This window comes from Mchenga conophoros, linkage group LG7 (assembly GCF_057382185.1).
Source record: "Mchenga conophoros isolate Kocher_MC1m ecotype Shallow Benthic linkage group LG7, M_conophoros_male_GT1.1, whole genome shotgun sequence".
Lineage (NCBI taxonomy): Eukaryota > Metazoa > Chordata > Actinopteri > Cichliformes > Cichlidae > Mchenga > Mchenga conophoros.
This window is the reverse complement of record NC_140532.1, coordinates 50,545,593-50,567,018: the sequence shown is the minus strand read 5'-3', so window position 1 is coordinate 50,567,018 and position 21,426 is coordinate 50,545,593. Positions and strand designations below refer to the sequence as shown.

Here is a 21,426-nt window from a genome sequence, read left to right as displayed (position 1 = left end):
TTGCATTGATTTGTTTGCTGTAGCTCAGGATGTAGAGCGGGTCATCTACTAAGGTTCAATCCCTGGATGCTCCAACCTACTTACCAAAGTATTCTTGGGTAAGATACTGAAGTTACTCTTTGATGCATTCATCAGAGTGTGAATGTTAGATAGAAAGCACTTAGGCATAAAAAATGTTTGTATAAATGTGGGTGAATGAGGCATGCTGTATAAAGCGCTTTCAAAGCTCAAGTAGAAAAGTGCCATAGAAGAACCAGTCCATTTACTTTGCATGATTCACAGGTCAAAAGAGTCCTCAGGTCTTACTGGGTCTTTGTGCATCTGCCCTTCGTCTGAAACAAGCTGTTTTACAACCCTTCTACTGCCTTTAAGCCAACGTTCTTCTGATTGGTTGCCCCTCACAAACCAAAGAATTAAACAAATGGGGCTTCTCTTATGCTTGGGATGACCTTAGTAAGGATTTCATACAGAGAGCCATGAGTAAAAAAAACAACAACAAAAAAAAAAACCCTAAACTGAGTACTTAGAGCAGTCTGAAGCCTGAGCTTTTGGCTTACATGCATTATTTGTACATACGCTGAACTCATTATTTGAATTTTTGGCCATGTTTCAGATGAGCACATGCAATTGTAGCAGTAAGCCTCTGAAAGAAAATAAGAAAAAGTACGATTTTGAAATACTCTCATTCCAAGCATTCTCAAGTTAAGACCTCGCCTCTTGTCCTCCCACATGCTTCCCTTTTCATTTTCGGTTTTGTATACAGCTGGCATTCCTCGAGAGCTGGTCTGTCCAGACAGCATTAAGGGTCCCTGTTGTGCCCTAAATAAACTTACACAAACAAGACAAGTTTGAATTACATGATTCAAAATTAACCCTGTGGCTTACCACAGGTTGGTAAGTGCTCTAGTAGGCATGGGCTGGCACTAACATTTGCTGCAGTGCTCTCGCCTCCGCGTCTTGCTCCTTCTCTCTCGCAACAATTTCCTAATGTTGTAAACCTCAACATCTGGCAATAAACCCATTCTGATTTCTGATTTCTGATTTCTGATTTCTGATTTCTAATTAGAGAAGACCAGGGTGGGGCACACACAAGCTAAGGGCTATCAAATAAAAAGCCACCAACCTCTGAACAGCAATACAGGGCGTTGCTGTGGTTCCTGCGGTAATAGTGCTGCTAGCTCTGTGTAATTTATTCCAGTTCTTTGGAGACAAAATGGTGAAAATCTAAACAAATGGTAGCTTCTAATGTTTCATCATATGCCACCATATTGTATATAAATACCTATGCTTAAATATACCAAAATGCCCAACAACATATGTGCAACTTGAAGCCAACACATGCACCATACGCACTTAAAATTGGATACGTGACATCACTGCCAAAGTCACGTTCACACGCAGAATATTTTAGATGAGGCCTTTTGATGGGCTGTGCTGTAAACATACTCTGACTTTCAACACTAGCTCGTAAAAGAGACTTTAAATGTATGTACAGCCACCATATTAAAGATAAAAGAGATGATGCTGTGCCAAATGAGAGCAGACGGGGCAGTATCTGATTAACTAACATTAGATCAAGAGAGCATGTGAAACTGCTGGATGTCCTCATAATTAAAGATTCCACCAAGCATTCACAGACACTCGAACCTTTGCCCCTAAAGATATTTCACTGTTTGTTAAAAGTCTGAAAACAGACCTCGCCACTGCTGGATAAAAAGAGTGGAATTTGCAGCTTAATGCCACATGAATTACACTCAAATGCTATAATAACAGAAGCAGATGGGGATGAATGAACTGCTTCTGTGCCAACATTTTTAGCATATGAAAAAGGAAATAACGAGTAAAAGTCTAAAGTATTATTTAGGTATTTAAAACAATAATAGTAATAATTAATAATGTGAATGACGAGTTTGGAAATTAAGATGGAAACCTAGATGTGGTTTTTATGCCAAAACAAAGTGCCCAAAAGGGGATTGGTCTGTGATTTTTATAGTCCCGGAGGTCATTACAAAGTTGCTCCAGAGGAAAGACCCGTTCACACAGTTTACTCTAGGGATTATAAAGACCCTTGAAAAGCTGATCTGTTGCGTGGTGTTACCGAAAGAGCCCAACAGAGGAGCACATGTTTTCATTTGAAAGTTCTTTAAAGTTTTCCAGGTTTCTATTCCGTATGCCGATCTGGGATCTGAATGCATACAGGTGAAGCAGGGTAGGGGAAATTTGGTTAGCGACAGAGGAGTGGTTTGGAGGGAATGCAGGAGGAAAGATGGGTGACAGAGATATTTTCACCCACACAAAGACCCTTTTGACCCAGCAGTTTCCAGATGAACACACAAACACACACGCACACACACAGGCTTCAGATAGATATAGGCCTGTGCGCTGACGATGCATCCACATTTCCACTCACACCCTCCTACCATCGTCGTCATTATATACCCTCAAATACACTCGAAAAAGTTCGGCCCGACTATTCATGGGTACTGAGCAACGATCTCTGTACTCACATCTGTTGCCATAGAGATGGCATCTCGCACTCTCATGTGTGGGATGAGAGGTCAAGGTTCATGGTTGGTTCTTCTTGGGCTCAATGGTGCTCTGTGTGTCATCATGCAGACTTCCAGTAATCCCAGGCTACAGAAGGTCAAACCTGGTAGAGCTCTTTTATCAGAAACTAGTCTTTCAAACAAAAGAACCTACCTGTGACCCTGCAGACTAAGCAATCTGCACCATATATTCAAATTTTTAAGTGACCAACAAGTAAATTTCCCTTCCTAAATTGAAACCACACATACATCTGGCTAAGAGGGGAGAGTTTGCATAGCATGTCTTTGCGCGGAGTGCATGTTAGCATGTGTGTGTGTGGCTTTCTATGTTTGCACACACACATGGCAGCAGCAGTTAAATTTGATAAATGCTTTTGTTTACAGGAAAGCGCCATAATCTGTCTCACTCTTTATATAGGCAGTTTGTAAACTCACCCACATACGGTATGTCTGTGCTGCACGGAGGGATTAGTGTTGTAGCACGCATACAATCCCATGTGAGCGCTTATGGGCCCAAGTGTGTGGGTTAAACTAAATCACACTGGCAGCGCGTTTGCAACTGACCCCTGGATTTATAAATACATCCTTACTGAAAATGACTTCTTTTCATTGCTTGCCCTTTGCAAACCAACCACTTCCACTGAGAATGCCACCAGCAGTTCAACATCTCTCTTGACATAAGCGTGATGCTGTTGCTGAGATAGTTTATTGAGTTTGACAAAAGTCACTTCTAAGCTATGATGATGGTAAGGGGTCACTGCCATATGCTAAAGCTTTATCAAGGGCAAGTTAGAGTTGAGAAGTCCAGCCCAGCCTGGGATCCAACCAGTGATTAAGGATTATGCTGCAGCACATTTTTCCTGCTTGAACTACTGCAGTTATCAAAGTTATCCTTCTGTTTATTTGCATTTATCTTACGCATTCATTGCTTACGAGTCCAAAATAGAGAAAGTGTTCCTTAGGAAAAGCTTTAACAGCTCTCCTTGTAAATTTCCAAAATACATTTGGAGGAAAGTTTCAGCTTTCTTGCGCAAAACATATTTCCACTCAGACTCATGCTTGGCTTGACTGGCTTCACGCAGCTCTCTGCTTAGATTTTTAAACCCTATTTAGGATTCATTCCAGGTAAGTTTGATTTGGATCATAAGAAATCCCACAAGAGGGACCAATGTGGTGAAACTGGTACTACAGACAGAACGGGAGGTGCTGATTGGGCTTAAATAGCTTTAATTAGAGCCAGACAAAGAGCTTTTCATACATATGCAGTGGCGCTGGGGATCGCAGAGACTTTAGCTTAACGGTCTTGCAGACATGGAGGAATAAGCACGTAGTACATATTATACTTAAACAACAACAAATAAAAATATAAAGGATATCTGAAATCACTGTGTAGTGCATAAAATGTCAGACTTTTTTTTTTTAATGCAGGTTTGCAGTACCTTCCTTGTAATTAACAGTTTAACACCAAGAACATAAGGGATACCACAGGCACAACTGTGCTAAGCGCTAATATCAATGAGGTAATTGACATTAGGGGATAATGCAATGTGCTGATAGGATACAACAAGTTGTTGATTGGTGGGGGTGATGTAATTTTTCAGACAAAAACAAAAGGAGAAAAAAATTGACACCAAAATTGTCAGAATTCCTCAGAATTCTGATTTTTTTGTGGTACATTTTATGTAAATCAACACAGTATGTGTTAAAACTTCTACTGTTGTTTCCCTCTATGGGTACTGCTGGATAAGAGGAACACATTTTATTACAATCCGTTAAAGGGTTATGATAGTTCAGTTTGGGCAATGCAAACGTGCTGCCGTCGTGGTTACAAACAAATGTCAGGCTGAATCCTTACATTTTATGGGACAGTAAGTGAGAAACAGAGGAAGAGAGCTCCTGTAAGAAGACTAGATTTATTTAACTTCCTTGGAAAAAAGAAGTCTTTCATGAGCCCAGAATGGGATTCCTATGGAGTGTTGGTGCAGTCTGCTGCAACAGTTCAGTCGGAAGTAGAAAGTCCAGTGAAGCCATGTGTTCTTTGTCTGTTTACAGTGCTTTTATTAGGCATCCTGTGGCACAGGCAGCCTTTTCAAAGACCGTCTTTATAGAAGCTTTCCTGTTTATGCTCAGGGGTGGGAGGTCAGCACTCGCATCCCCATGCTGAATATGGTCAATCTGTCTGCATAGGAAGACTTTGTGTGTGAGTATATGTGTGAGCGCTGGGTTGATAGGAGGGACTTGGAAGGCTTTTATTTTCATGACTGCGTCTTGTTTGGTTATTGTGGCTTTTTTGCCTTTGAGGTTTAGGTCAACAGGTAGGATAAAACACACACTTATTTACATTTATTTAAAAAAAAAAACAATAAACAAAAACCCCTCAACAACAGACAGAATCGTTTTTTATGAAAATGTGTTCGATCTGGTTGGAGGTGTCAGGGGGTGGTCAAAGACACTTACCCGAGGACCCCTCTTGCCTAGCACGCCTGGCTTCCCTGGAGGTCCAGGCAGCCCCTACAGAAAGATTATTTGGTTAGTGTTGCAGTCTGATACACCATTTATACAGCACAATGACTAAGTATATTCATTTAGCATACACTGACAGAACCAGACTCTCATCCAATGCATTTTCTCGGTGGATTCATCTACATCACAGAGGCTGCCATTCATCCACAGGGTGAAAAAACCGCACACAAAGCGACACCTTTTCCCTCTGAAGTAATTCCATCTCAAGGTGTTGAGAGTTCACCCTTAGCCATCGAGAGGATTTGAGCCCTTGCGGCAGGAAATCGTAGAAACACTAGAAATAACAGGTCATTTCCTGCACCGCTCAATGCCCCTGTGTGTCTATATCAGGCCCGTGCTCATTTGTTTTCTTTTAATTGAAAAAGAGGGAGAAAACGCAGAAATCAGGGAAAACAGTATTTTTGGTCATTTTGGCAAAACAGGCAACAATGTGGGCTTCTGGTTGTTAAAGCATCTTGTAGTAAAGTGTTTATATAACACGTTTTACATATTTTGTCCTCAAAAAAATCGATAAATAGTCGAGTAGTAAAAAATAAGCAGCATCTCGCTTTTTGATATTGACTCATTTTAGCTCTCAAAAAGAATTTAAGAAAGAAGAGACTAATTCAAAAACAATTTAAATAAAGAAAACCACAACTCATTCTTTACACACACAGACATCATGTCTGATCCTCAGGGTTATTCTAATAATAGTCACTACCTGCATAAAGTGTGTCTGTCTATTCTCTGATTTATTTATTTATTTATTTATAACTGTGCTGGAACCATCTCCTCCTCCGCAATGACCTCCTAAGTAGAGACCACCCTTACTGTTGCAGGTGGTGTGCCCTATGGTGGCCTGAAGACCTGTCAACGTCAACATACACCAGTGTCCGTCTTCACACTTACACCCCCTGCCTCGGCCTTCCTTTCTTAGCCTGGTTTGTTTATTTACTTCACTGTCTTTTCCTTTTTGCACCTGTCAATCTTACCTTTTCTCTAAGACAATTTGTTCAGGCTTCTGGAAAGGATGCTTTCAGTTATGCTGGCTGTGCTCGTCTGCATATATGAATTGTGCATTGCTGTGCACAGAGTTGTCCTTTGATACACGATAAACTCTGTTTCTACGTTTACAGCGATGAAAATCGTGCTTGGCGAGTTTGAAAAACGCGTTTTTAAGGTTTCCTTTCTAAAAGCTTATATATAAAGTGCACTTTAACTGAGCACAGAAGTATGTTTCCATACAGTCAATTCAGATTCAAATTCAATCTCAAAAAAATGCAGTGGAGCAGATGTCAAAGGAAACCATTTTTCATGGTAGGAGTGAGGCGCCAAAGGTGCTTCAGAAGAGCGACTGCAGCATGTATATGTGCCTGAGCTGGATGTTTCTTCTGGCAGCTGGAGCTCTGTTTCTGTGCGACAGGAAGTCCAAATCACACTTCTGCTGTAACTGTTAAAGGCTCTTAAGGTGTGCAAGAAAAAAGTGCACATAAAATGTTGTGCTCTTGGGAAAAGAGTTGGCACAGTACACTAATGGCATGCGTAAAAAAAAAAAAAAAAATCAAGATCCATACTGAGAGGAAACCATAACTGCTTCACTCGGGATCTCTGATGGTACTACACAGTTACACAGAGACAGAGCAGGAGGCACGTGTATGTGCAGGCATCCACATTTAAAATAAATAGGTCTTCCAGTCTCATAATATCTTACCCAGTCATTGAAGTCAGGCAAAATGCACATTTTCATGCACTTTTAAGATAAAGCCCAGAGCATTTCTATGGCTTTATTGTACTTCAGGGCCAGAACTCCACCACAACCTACCCTACATTTAGTGCAACTTAACCTACATTTAGCATAAGCCTCAGCACAGTATCAGCACTTGTGGATATGCCAGACAGTCCTTTGGTAAATAATCTTCAAACTTCCCTTACTGATCCTTCTACAATTTATTTTCTTCGGTAAATGACTGCACTTCATATCAAGATTACAGGTCCTGGTTTCTAAATGCCAGCAACTTGGCTCACCTTAATGACAGTAAAGCATCTACTGGACATCACTACAGAGGTAAATTAGCGAGCCCTAGACACACTGTATTCTGCAGTCTACAGCACCAAATGACAGGCTGCTGCAAAGAATAAGCAAGGCACACGTATCAAACGAGCAGGCCCTGCTTGCACTTTACACTAAGATGACTTAATCACAGGTACAAGTATGAACACACCCAAGAGACACTGACAGAGACATTGTGGTCTGATCATTCTGACCACATTTTGAGTTGGGAAACTGTGTAGACAGTTGTGTACACAAAGGTATTCTCTGCTTCGTGGAGACAAGCACATTTTCTGAGACTTGTTCTGATGCTGAAGGAGGGCCTCGCCTAACTTAACGCCTGTATTGGGAAGCTGAATGTTTGCTGACTGCTTTAACCTTTGACCTGGACCTGGCTTTGAAACGAGACCATGCAACCTCCACCAGAACTCTCTGAAAGAGGAATCTGGTGCTGAGACGGCAAGGCGTCAGACCTGACATGTCACAGCCAGACTGGAAGGCTCTGTGCATGGAGTAAGGTGAAAAGAATTAGAGAAATATAGCAGGGCTTCAAACCTCTGTGGCAAAGGAGACTGTTCCATATTAACCTAAATATCTGTGTGGTCTTTTTCTAACCCAAAAACACCTAAATCAAAACTGCACTGGTCTTTGTTACAAGTGACAAAGACCAAGGCAGACTGGGATGAGCTAAAAGAAAAGCTCCATTCACTTTTATTGCTTTACTAATGTAAACTTGCCACACACAGCTGCAGGCACAGAGATGAGACATAGTCTGTGCACTGCTTGCTCACCTTGATTTTGCAAAACACCAGTGCTGATATAGATTTTTTTTCTTGTAACATTTACACACAACCAGTCTCACTAAACAGCTCAGGTTGACCAAAAGTTCTTACCTGCGGTCCTACATTTCCTTTCTCTCCCTTAGCTTCTACCAGCATGGAGAATTGCGTAGGTGGCACCTCCCAGCTCTGGAAGCCATCAGTAGCAGGTGGTGTAACTGGGTTGTATGAAGGTTTAGTAGGTCTTGGGGTGACTGGAGCCTTGGTGGTCATTGGTTGCTTTGTTGGCTTAGGGGTTTTAGCAGCTGTAGGTTTGGGGGTGGCTGATTTTGAGCGGTTGACCTTTGATGTTGTTGGTTTAAAAGGAGCATCTTTTAGAGAATCTGGTTTGGGTTTGGACGGAGTGGCTTTCGATGATGTAACTTTAGACTTGGAAGGAGTTTTACTGGCTCTGGTGGGTTGGGGTTTCTTTGGGACTGCACCTTGGTCTAATAATGCAGGTTTAGGCTTTGTCTTGGAGGGTTTGGTGCTGGTACTGACTGGTATCGTAGGTTTCTTTGAATTGCTTGCTCCCACACTTGCATTTTTTGGGTTGTTTTGAGGGGTGGGTTTTGACAGAGTGGGTTTAGAGAGTGTGGGTTTTGAGGGACTGGGTTTTATCAGACTGGGTTTTGATGGAGTGGGATAAGAGAGACTGGGTTTTGGTGGAGTGTGTTTTGATGGAGTGGGTTTTGGTGGACTGTGTTTTGATGGAGTGGGTTTTGGGGGAGTGGGTTTTGATGAAGTGGATTTTGATGGAGTAGGTTTAGAGGATTTCTGATTAAAAGCTTTAGGACTGGAGGGTCTTGCCGTTGATGGTTTCGTGGGTGGTGCTCCTGTCCTGAGTGGTGTTGTGACAGTGCTGGTTCTGGTCTTGAGAGGTGGTGAAACCAAACCAACTTGGTCTGTAACTGGTATCACAGTTCCCAACAGGGTCTTTGGGATGATGGTCCCTTGGTTCGGTTTTATCGTTTGGGTGGGGGCCACATATCTGACAGCTGAGGCTGCAGCAGCAGCGCTCCTGGCGAGGCTGAACCCTGTGGTTTTCCTGGCGGTTACTGGGCTTCCACGTTTAGGGGTAGCAGCAGTAGCTGTGATGTTTCTTTCTCTCGGTACAATAGGCAGCAAAGGAGAAAGGTTAGGCCTGTACGTGTCAGCTTCCCTGCACTGTTTCTTAATGTACCTGCAATAGTTGTGAGCTGCCTGTGCAGAAGGGACCAGATCAAACTGGCAAATGGCTCCTTCAAAGTGTGCTGAAGTTTGCTGCTGGCTTGTCCTCCCCAGCAGCAGCGAGCCATGGAGCTCTGGAGCCAGCCCCTTTTCACTGTCCCACCCAAAGTCTGCATGAACACTCTGCCCTCCGCAGGAGGCATATAGAGTCACTCTCTGTCCATTAATTCCCAGACCCAGCTGGTGCCACTTGCCATCGTGGGGCTCATAGGGCAGTGCCACAGAGGTATTTGGTCCCGTGTGTAGGACCAGGTTTCCCGGTACAAGCTGTAGACCAAGAAGCAGCTTCTTGTGGTCTGAGAGCAGGGTGAAAAGGAAAGCGCTGTTGATACGGTGAGAGCGTACACTCAGGACCAGCGTGAGGTTAGGCCAGATGGCCGGAGGAAAGATTGATCGCAATGGAGCCTCAATATGCGCCCGCTGGTTGAGGATGATCCCCGATCTGAACGGAATGACTCCTGCCGGCAGAATGCGTGATGTCCTCTCTCCCTTAAGCCCCAACTTTTGGAGAATGTCCACATCTGTAGAGGAAGAAAAGGGCTGTGTTAGATAAGCAGTGTTTACAACATGCTTGTTTGTGATGTTTATGGTTATTGTTATCTCATATTTTTGGTACCTGGTAATCATCAGGAACAAGATAAAATAAACAACATAGGCAACTTTAGAAATATAAATCAAACATCACGCAAGAACTACAAGAGAACACACTGAGATCTGGACTAGTTTTAAACTTTTACTGTAATTTGTGCCCAAACTGTAACATGTTTTAAATGGTTGTGGAAAAATAATTTAAATGTCAATGAGACAATCTGAGTTCTTGCATAAGAATTTGGTGCAAAACATTTCACTTTTTCAAAGTTTTGTTTTAACTAAAGACTCCTATGCTACGAGAGGCTTGCATCATGTCCATATTGAAGCAGTTCACAAAATACTGTAGCTTAAACACTGAAGAGTGAAGAGACAGGCAAAAAGAAAGAAAGATTCAAAACAATAATGAACTCAGCAGACTTTGAGCACATCTAAGTGCTTCTGTAGATGGTTTATAGCAACTTTAGGCCAAAATAAATTTATGTCCAGACAGGCAGGAGTACGTAGCAATCTTGTTTCTTATGTTGCTGAACAGCACAGAGGTCTACTTCAAATGTCAGTGGCTTTGCTAATTCACATTGCTCCAATATGTCTGGCTTTTGTGATGCCTTGAACAGCTTAAAGTGTCGCACAAGGGCAGCGTGTGTACACCACATTCTGTACTGCACTCACAGTGAAATATAATGTTGATCTTTGCCAGTAATCTAAAACCTTACTGAACCCTATAACACTAAAACTCATAGAGATTCATCTCAGCTTACTGTGATTAGAGTTTAAAAGGTCAAACGTTCAACAGGAATTATTAGAAATCCTTTGATAAGACAATCCAAATGTGTTGCAGTTAAACCTAAACACCTCTCCCAGTGTATGCCTATTATCCTAATTTTGTCTTTCCTCTGGACCCCATAAACCTCAAATGAAATTTTGGTTATATAGAGCAGAAAAGAATGGATATATGGTCATAAAAAAATAGAATGCTAAACCAATTAAGCATTGCACTCACTGCAGGTGAGTCAAGGCTAAAGCATCCAGCCAGTACCAGGAACGTACAAGCAGACTAGAGGACCTAATCCTTTCTTAGTAGCCACCTGGCCAACGCACTTGAAAAGCAAAAGCGAGGTCACTGCATGCTTTGTAATGCTGACAAATATGTGTTTGTTGCAAATGTGTGTTTGAGGCACACATTTTATTCATCTCTGTTCATATTAATGCATGCATGCTGTACTGTAAGCTAATGTTCAAGTGCTGACAATGTTAGCTATACTGATAGACACGTTTCTTTGTGTCTCTTTGTTTTTAAGCCTTTAATTTGCGAGGGAATGAACTAAATGACATCAGCGTCATCATGTAACCTCTTTCCCATCTCGTCTCTGTCCTTCTCATCAGTATGTAGTCAGCGTGGACATTCAGAACATGGCCACAGAAACCACAAGTGAGTACAACATCTCTCAACTCGAGAGTTCGGAGCACAGTTTCCAACCTTTCAGCCAACTTTGACTCTCTGTTCAGAGTTTCAGTCTCAGTAGTCCCACAGCCCTCATTCTCTCCATGACCTGTGATCTCAGACCTAGGCCCCTCACCATTTTTATTGTCTGCGGGCTCACTCTGACCTGTGGTCACTGGGGCCTGTCTAATGGGGACATGTGTATAGAATCCATGGAAAAGCAGTGTTGATGAGATACCAGAAAAAGTGGGAAAGACAGCTGGGATGTGCTGCACTGGTAAACTATAGAGAGTGAGGACTTGAATGACATGCTTGTCTTTCTATAATACAAGGCTTGCTTTATTAAACTGTTGGGCCCCAGACTTTGAAAATACATATAATTGCAGGGAAAGTTTGAAGGAATATTTGAGCTGAGAGAAAAAGAGGTTTAGAAAACTTTGACATTAAACATATGCAAACTGAAAACAGAACCTTGAGTTAAACGACTCTTTCTCCGCTGATTGCTTTAAGTTCTTTATGGTCCTTACGTGCTATGTATAAGGCTGTAAGACTTCCCTTTAGTTCAAACCATTAGAGCTTTATAAAACAGGAATAATATTCACACTGTGCATGGTGTATATTACTCTCTGTGTGGTCTCTGATGCATTAAAGGACAACAGGAACTTGGCAATGAGGCAGGCGGGTACATTACCTCTATCTGTTCTGTACATTGTCTCCAATTCTTCTATTCTACTGTTACAGAGGCATAAATTAACAGCACAGTCTCAGATATAAAGCATACTGTAAGTGTCTGAGCAGATGCATGTTTAACACATGGCCAGAGTTTATAGTCTCGCAATGTGCCAATTCACTCAAACAGGATAGAGTGAAAGTCCAAGGCTCTTTTCTCTGATCGTATCCCTTGTAGAGGATGAAGTCACTGATTTATACTGAAATAATCCCTTTCGGGCCGATCTGTGCTAGTTTACAATAGTTTATAATATTTCCTCATCATCCCCAATCATCAACACAGCAATATATTGCCTGAATTCCCTGAATATCATATTTGGAATCATCACTTATTAGACTACTGAATATGTTTAAAACGTGAAACTAAGTCTTCGTCTTATGATCAATGCTTAGATAAGGGACAGAACATGGTAAAACATGGTCTATCTGGAATTTTCCTGTTTTTCCTCAACCTTCTGGCAATTTATTTATTTGAATGTTTCAAGAGACACACAGACAAGGATGGAGAGCTGAATGGGGAGTCATATGATTTGGAAACTCAAGAATGAAAGTGAGGGATGACGTGCAAATGCAGATGTTGTTCACCATAATCATTACCTGGCTGTTCCCCTTTTACATTTTAAAATTTGTTCCACTGCAGAAAAAAAATGCTAAATTTTTTCCTAATAAAATCATGTCAGTGTTCAATATACAACTTAATCCTTGACTCTGGCCTCCAAAAGAAGTCTTAGGCTGCACTGAGGTATCCGTGTGCCAGGGGACAGTGAGTTGCTCACAGGCTGATCAGCAAGAACGTATTGCTGAACATTCCTCCTCTTATTGTTCATCCTTTCACAGTTCATTGCATTTCACAGTTCAAAACAGAGACTCTTTACTGAATAAAAAGGCTAATTAGAGGATGAAACGGAGCCTAAAAACTAAACTCAGCTTTCAAAAAGGAGCCAAACATGTCCAACTAACTTTATTAGGTCTGACTACTAAATTTTACACCTCTGGTGAATTATCGCCACCAAGACTTGTTATGTTACATTAATTTTTAACACCAGACACTTTAAAGAAGTGTCAGCTTTTCAAAGGCTTATTTGCAGAACTGTGACTGTGGAAGAGCCTTGATGTAATGAACTGAAATGACATTTGGTTTTGTCGACCATCAGTTTTCAGTCACTGCTTTGTCGGGCCTACTGAAGTCTGTGTGCTGTCAGCCTCAATCATAATGACTAGAGTAGGGGGGCAGTTCACTGGACTGTATCAATAACTCTTCATCAGAGGAAACTTCCAAATGGTACCAAAAGGAGATCAAACAGAAACACACTCAACGTTTTCAATTAAATCTGCAATAACTGATTTTTAAGGCTACTTGGATGCAAGATTGTGAATGTAACACTGACTTAAGATCTCGGTTAAAGGCAAGCCTGTTAGCAATCAGCTGAAAATGTTTTAACATCCTGCATTTATGGAGAAACATTACTGGATAATGACTCTGCTCGCCTCATCAAAGTCCTTATGCAGTCTTTTTGACCAATACCAGTGGCTTAGATAGCTGCAAAATGCTTGACTATATATTGACCAGCAAGCCTGTAACTGTTCAGTCTCCTAACAGGAGACTGAACAGTTACCGTAGAGAAGGATGTCTACGGTAGATGAAACATGCCTGCAAAAGAGCTGAGCACAATAATAAGGCGCATCTCGCTAAATGCTTTGTAAACAGGTGCTATATGAATAAAGTATGAATAAAACTGAATTAACTTAACTGTATAAAATGTTCTGCAAAGTGGAGGCAAGCTCCTGATTTAGGCATCTCTGAATTCTAGTACACGTTTCACATCGTCAAACGTTTCCCTTTTGCCCTTGTGAAGAATATTAGCCTTTACAAATGCTTTGCTAAGTGGGGTCTTCAGCAGTGCAGCTGTCCAGACAAAATTTTGACTTTAACCTCTGACTGACATGAGATTTTACATTTTTTTTTTAGATTAATGGTCAACATTGGATCATTGAATGGTTGAGCTGATCACTCCCTAGATCCTTGGACTTAGCTTACTCAACACCTGTTGTTATGGCAATGGCTGGCCCAATTCTCTTAGCAAAGTGTTTATGTGCTTGGGCCTTGACCAAAAAGGCAAAGAATAACTGCAAAACCTCACCAGGGTTCCTTACAGTCTTACAGAGTTGGGGTTTTTTTCAGCACAAACAAAAGAGGTCAGAAAGTGCAGTACGTGGAGGTGAGTATGGAAAGCTTACCTTCAGAGGGTACTTGTGTAAGTCCCAGGTAACAAGTACAATATAAAATGGTACAGAGCAATAGGGCTCTCCTGGAAGAAGAGAAGAGAAGGATGTCAGAGAGAGGCAACAATCACGTGGTATTGGACAGACTATTTAACTCTTTTTCTCATAGTTATTCCTCACTAACTGTATCCATACTATGATCAATCAATCAAATGTGATTGCTGGCTAAGGCAGAGATGTTGATCATATTGGCACCATGAATTGAGTCATAAATAAAGCCAGAAACTTCTTTTTTTTTTACCATTAACATTAAAGATATAATTCTCTCACCATTCATTTAGATAGAGCCTTGGCCTCATTAACCCCAAATAACTACTTAGAGGTGTTGCCAAGGTAACTGCAGAGCCTCATAGTGCTTTAGAGGTCCTACGTTTAAGTCCCTGATGGACAAACAGTCTAACAAGTCACAACATGAGAATGCAAAAGTCTTTGTTCCAGCATATAATAAATCCACAAATCTCAATTTACAGATACATTGGACACTTGTCTCAACCCTGACAAAAAAGTAGTATTAATGAATGTAATTATTTGCATTTAACCATAGAAGGCATGCCTTAACATATTGTTCAACTGTGACACAACTGTTTACAGTAGGAGGGCACAAGCAGGAGTCTGCTAAAGCACTTAGATCTCAGCGAGCCTCTATCTCTCTGAAACACAAGAACACACACACATTGTGGTTTTGGAGACAAAAATACTGTAGTAGACTCCCAAAACCAACCAAATGTGCATGCATGTGCGCTCGTACATACACACATGTGCAGAAAAAACAAAAACAAAATGTCTCTCAGCACCCTCACCGCATCCAGGTGTGCAGCATAACTTAAAGAAACTGACTGGCAAGTGGACTGAGATCCCAGTAGGGGTCCGAGATCTGGTGACAGGCTGGGGGAACCACTGTTTACCACTGGAGGTCATCCAGGCGCACATGGTCACACACAGACACACACACTGGAGGAGGAAATGTATATAACAGCTGTTGCTGGTGGGCCACAGTAGGCAAACAGGGCTCCAAATACATAAATGTGGGAAAGACGGTGACTGTTGCATAAGCTGAGCGATTTGCATTATCCCAGACAAGGACGTGTGTCTGCCTCTCTTCAGAAACAATTCTACAGCTCCAACATTAACCAGTGTGTGTGTGTGTGTGTGTGTGTGTGTGTGTGTGTGTGTGTGTGTGTGTGTGCAACAGTGTGCTCACATCCATGTTTGTGGTGTCTGTGTCTCCAACCCTTCCATCCTCTAGTTGCTAATGAAGCGTCATCACACTCATCCACACACACAGCTGGCTGTGGTTGCTCGGGATGTGTTTGTGTTTGTGTGTCACTGTGTGTGTATGTGTGTGGACTTGTGTGACTCAGTGTCTTATCAGCGGAGGGAGAGATCCGCTTTCTGAAAATGAGTCATGAATGATGAGGTTTTTACTGCAGCCCCGACAACTTTTATTCTACTCCTCGGGCTGTTTACATCTGTGGAAACTGGACCGGGTTTCCTAGGAAACAGCACCATTTTCTTTGGCTTTTCACATTAAAAGTTCTCAGTAGCTTGTTTAGATTTTCATTAGGAGAGGGGGCTTTTGAAAGGCATCTGACAGGTCAGGATTTTCTCCTGTGTGGAGCATTTGAAGGTGGCTGTGCTGAAGGGGGATTTGTATGCAGTGGATATTTAAATCAAATAAACTGACATCTGTACGCTGACCCTGTGTGGTGTGGTTTTCATACTGCAACAGCGAGCTATGACATGACTCCCTGAGGGGATTCTTCCCTAAGCTGAGTGGACAAAATACAGACTGGATGAGCAATCCCTCCTCCTAAGTCATCCACTGCATTAGGCAGCCTAACACACATACTGTGCGTTAGGCTGCCTAATGATACACTGAAGTCCCAGCACAGAATGGGGGAAAAACTGCCATGCACTGCTGATAACATATTTATCTCCAGATTAAGAAGTGATTAGCCCACAAATCTGCCATTTTAAGAAAAATAATGGTAAGAGATCAACAACCAATTTAACAGAGTGATAAACTGTTGGAAGGAGTGAGACAGTGAGTGAATAGAAACTGTTGCAATCTTTGTACAATTCCCTAAGTGGCAAAAAGGTATTGCTCATTATAAAATCAGCATCAGTAATCTGCAAACTTAATAGTAAATATCCTCTCTTCTACGATATGTTCTGCTAATATTTCCACTGTGTTCTTAGACCCCCCCCCCCACCCCCAACAACCATGACAAACCATTCCCCCAGAAACATATACGCAGAAGCACCAACCTCTCTGCAGTTATAGAGGGAAAAAAGAAAAAGAAAAACACAGAAAGGCCAGTGTAGTTTCCATTTCTATTTACAATTTTGGCCTTCTTATTGATTCTCTTGAAGGATTTCCCAAAGGTGATCCTTCCCCCTGACCACAAACTCACATTCACACACAGTGGAAAATTCCTGTGGATGAGCTGACACTAACAAGGGCTGATGAGGAGGAGGAGGGTTTAAGAGTGTCAATCCACTTTTCTCCCTGCAGTCAGCTAATGGCTCACTTCAGACAGTTTTTCAAATAATCCACACCTTGTTCTACAGAGTACTCAGGCTCTGAGCTGGATTTTGGAAGGGACTGCAGTTAATCAATCCTTTGGTCAATGAGTCATCAATTAATCAATTTAAAACTTCATCTTTTCAGTTTGATTTCAAGGATAAAAAATCATGCATTGCTGAGGATTGATTGCGTGTGAAAAGTAAAGAGCGGGACACGAAGGGAGACACCAAGTGGACACACAGAGAATGAAACTCTCTGCACACATCGCAGACAGACAGACTCGACTTCATCACAGTCCATAATAATGCAGTCGTAGCGCCGTGGAGTCGTGACTAACACAGTGAGGAGGCAAAGCTTTTGAAAGCCGTGTTTCTTTACGCGCGACAGGTAGGTGTGATAAACCGACACAACCTGCGCCAATTTGTTTTAATGAAAAACGAGCAGACGATGGGTCAACTGTCCGGACTTTCCTACTCCCTAAATGACTGTACAGCTGCTATCTCGCCAGCAATCTGTCAAATAAACCAGCTGTTCAGTACTCAATGAGGTTAGAATCGCGCCTGCGTGCACAACTGAATGCAAAAAAGAAATGGATCAATGGATGACATCTAAGCTCAGCAACATTAGGCTGCAGCATGAACTTCACCAAAAAGTCAACAGTGTAGTACAGACGGCTTTGCGCTGCTCCCATGTGTACTTACTGTCTGTGGAGACCTATGCTGTAAACACGTCCATAAAACATCTGCAATTTATATCACATTCTAGTAAAGCTCATATCGGTTGCAGATGTTTGATTAAATACTTTAAGGCTGTCGCAGAAACGTATGCGTTCGTTTAGGCTTGTTTGTTTGGGGAAAACGTTTTTAACCATTAAAAAAGTATCCCTTTATTTAGCCTTCGTAAAAGTGCCATGTGGGGAACGCGTAAACGGAAAAACATGAAAAGCATGCGTAATAATCTACCAAACGGCTTAGTGGATGCTGATGGACCTCTCATGAAACTTTATGGGTACGAATGATTCCCTAATTTGCTTGCTTTGTCAGATGAGTCACTTTAATGAACACTTCCAGTAATGTCAGCGAACTGCGTGCGGATATTAAACACGACCTACGCAAACTGCGTCCGAATGAACCGGCTTTTTCACGTAAGAACCGATAAAAAATATCTGCACGAATGGAGTTGTTTGGTATTCCATGCAAATAACAAATTACACCCATGGTCCAAACAGACCCCATTCAGAGACTCAGCATTCCCCATGTGGACATAATTTCTTCACTGTGAGCTGGATAACAGCCAGCCGGCACATCATCAGATACGCACATGGAGGCATCCAGGTCTTTAAACTGTTTTTCGGTACACATGTTTTGAATATTCCCGTTCACATAACATAAAAAAGTCGTTAAAATAAAATAAAACAGTGATAACAAATGTCACTTACTTTGTGTCTAGATGAGAGGTTCTGCAATCTCTCCTTCGGGTGCCTAAATTCATTTGTATTCATTTGTCCTGGCAGTCAAAAACCTGATCCTTTAATCACAGTGTGACTCCTTTGCAAGGGGGGCAAAAAAAGACACCGGTCGCCGCTTTACGCATTTGACAAGCTTGAGGTGAAGTTCCAGAGGAAAAAACTCATGTTGAATTGCCTGTCAAGTCCAGTATAAATTCCTCCTGACAGGCTGCTTTGACAGAGAGTTTTCCTGTGCGGTTGTCTGTCGATATTCCCTTGTGTTTCATTCATTTATGCCGATCCAGTTTGGAGGGACGCGCGGCCAGAGAGAGAGAGGGAGAGCGAAAGCTGGGTTCTTTTGAAAGGGGGTTACGGAGTCAGGAGCGTTGGACTCATCCCTTTCCTTTTTAAATAGGCTTTCTGTGGGTAAAGCGATGGCAAATGCACCGCACGGCCAGGTGTCAAGTTACAAGCCCAGCGGTTGCATCGAGCAACTACACGCCTTCTCAGGGGGTGGCCACAAGGATCTTACCCCAAATCCAAAGCACCGGCTAACCATATGAATGAAGCACGGTGACACGATGGGAAGGACTTCACTAGAAAGTGCCAGAAACGAGCGCCTACAGCTACAGCTTAAATATAATAATAATAATAATAATAATAATAATAATAATAATAATAATAATAATAATTATTATTATTATTATTATTATTATTATTTTTTTATTAATTTATCTATCACACGTACATGCTAACCCTCCCGATTTTTCCGGGAGAATCCCGAATTTCAGTGCCCCTCCCGAAAATCTCCCGGAGCCACCATTCTCCCGACATCAAAATTGGAAAACCATATCCCAGATTGGCCCAGCCAATTCCAGTTTCCAACAATGGCTACTGAAGCTACTTAGTTTTAATATCACTCTTATTACTCTTTCTGGGTCGCAAAATAAACTTTTAACATATTTTCAGGCGAGAATGTAGCTGTGTAAACTTCAAATATCTGCAGCAAACTCCCGGCACATCGTTTTCAAACCCCCGCGGTCTTTTGCTATTCAGGTTAAACATGATATAAACGTCACTTAAATAACTTAAACATGTTATTGTTTGGCCTTTTTCGGTGTTTTATTTGTTCCTGAGTAAATAGTTAAAGTTATTAGATTAGAGTAGATTAAATAAAACTTTATTAATCCCTCGGGAGGGTTCCTCTGGGGTTTTCACACAGCTGAATAAAACTGATTAAACAGAAGTGTGAGATGGTCGAAAAATTTACGCCATATTTTAGATAGAAAGGAGCAGACGGCAGAGCTTCACTCCTTCCACCGAGAGAGCTCATGACGTAATCCTGACCGTTCAATTTCACAGTCGCTCATTTCCGGTCTACCCGGTTTCGGGCCCACTTACACCGCGAAGGCCGGGTCCCCAGGTGGACGCAGCCTCTGAATTTGGACACCCCCGGCCTGTTTCCGACATTTAAGCTTATTTTATCCGATAAATAAACATTGTAAAATTCAAGGTTTTTGTATATATATGTAGGCCTATATGTATACCCTGAATGTCTCCCTAATTCTGAGGTCTCAAGGTTGGCAAGTATGCCTGCAATGTATGGAAAAATTGATATGGCCAAGCTTTGGATTTTCCCAATAAAGGTGGTAACGATAGATACCAGCTCTATGACTGTAAACTTGGCGAGTGTGTCATAACTCCCCAAGGAGTAAAAACTGGGAAAATGTAAGGGGAGGTTTGGAAAGAGCTATGATTAACAACTGAGCAATAACCAGAAGATAATATTTAAAATGTAGATAATAGTCACGGGCTGGAAAGATGTCTTTGTCTTCATTCATTTCACTTATTCAGTAAAATTGGGCCAGTTTGCAGAGATTTTTCTTTTAAATTTATAAATAAGACAACTGTTTTTACACTGGTTTTGCCCATGATGTTAGAGACATGTTAATGGAGAAGCACCTGGATGAACACCCATTACCTTAACAGGGGTCACGGCCTGATCGGGGTAAGGCCGGCCAAGACCACCCCACAGGGACCGTGAGCCAGTAATTACCACCCACCACCTGTTTGAGGTGCTTCATTAACACGTACATGTACATTTGACATGATATTTTAAGTTCCTTTCAAAACTGTTCAAAAGCAAATGAGTCCAAGAAACACACTGCCTTCAGCAGAAGGTGCTGCCATTGAAAACAGTTCCCTGCAAAGTCTGTGGATTATCCTTAGAGATAATCCATGTCCAATTTATAGGCGCTGAGGCAAAAATACAAAGGAATTCTCACAAATACGTCCAAAGATATCTGCATGGATACCATAACTCTGCTGAGCAACAAAAATGTTTTTGTTCTATTGTTTTGCTATTTGGGTGCATTTGTTCATTTCTGAGAAACACTACAGTACTTGGACCTCATCCCATCATATAAATTCATTCTCCAAATAATATTTTTTTAGCAGTCGTGTTTTGCTTGTAATTAAATCAATTTAAAGGGAATATTTGGATAATTTCTGATCTTATCACTAAAATACCAACTTTAATTTCTAAAATCAGAATGAATGAATCCAAACACTTACTCAGATGAATGCTCCACAGAGCCAAGTTGGAGGATAAACAATTAGCTGATGAGGCTAAAGTTGTCAGTGACTTTGAACCATTAGTGGCTGACTGACCAGTTAAAAAGGTCACCTTAAATGACACTCTGTAAGGCTGAAGCTGACTGCTTGTGTGTAAAGCACATGGTGATCTCCCCTCATTTTAGCCATAAGCTGTTGGTCAGCTAGCCTCAGGGGTGGGTGCTAATGGATGCAAGTCATTAAAATCCTCTTTGCAGTCCCTTTTACACACACCATGCCTTGTGTTTCAGAACTGGGTGCCACCCGACCCTCCCATGTACTTCCAATGAGCCACAGCGACGCTGCCCCCTTCATCCAAATTACAAACTCTGTACTTGCTAGCGCGCTCGCTGCCACCCCTTAAAGCTGCTTAATTATGGTCATTGGCACCACGTCTGAAAGCTCCCTTTATCCCCCCCCACGCTCCAGAAATAGGTCTTGCTGAAGCACACAAGCAGCCCAGATCAAACACTCCCCATAGGGAAGGGGTCATTACTGGTACGCAGGGCGGACACAGCCCAATGGGTGCCGGGCCACGCCTTGAGCCCAAATTGCAGCCTGGGCCTAGTGAGGACACAAGACTGCTCTTTGATGCACGGCAAGGGAAACAGCAGCATAGCCTATTTGGATATCAGTGTTTACAGTGAGC

The 21,426-nt window shown here is 41.9% G+C and overlaps 1 protein-coding gene across 1 annotated transcript in view; it reads right to left on the bottom strand.

Annotated features, from left to right (window-relative positions):
- The window catches only part of col27a1a (collagen, type XXVII, alpha 1a), a 65,713-nt gene extending 47,154 nt beyond the window's left edge, over positions 1-18,559 (bottom strand). Inside the window, exons 1-4 of the mRNA XM_085279982.1 lie at positions 18,156-18,559; positions 14,146-14,216; positions 7,992-9,667; positions 5,004-5,057 (exon numbers count right to left, since the gene is read on the bottom strand). Coding sequence (XP_085136108.1) covers positions 5,004-5,057; positions 7,992-9,667; positions 14,146-14,216; positions 18,156-18,208 — 1,854 coding nt within the window. The 5' untranslated portion in view covers positions 18,209-18,559. The remainder of the gene's footprint in view (positions 1-5,003; positions 5,058-7,991; positions 9,668-14,145; positions 14,217-18,155) is intronic.
- Positions 18,560-21,426: the final 2,867 nt, after the last annotated feature.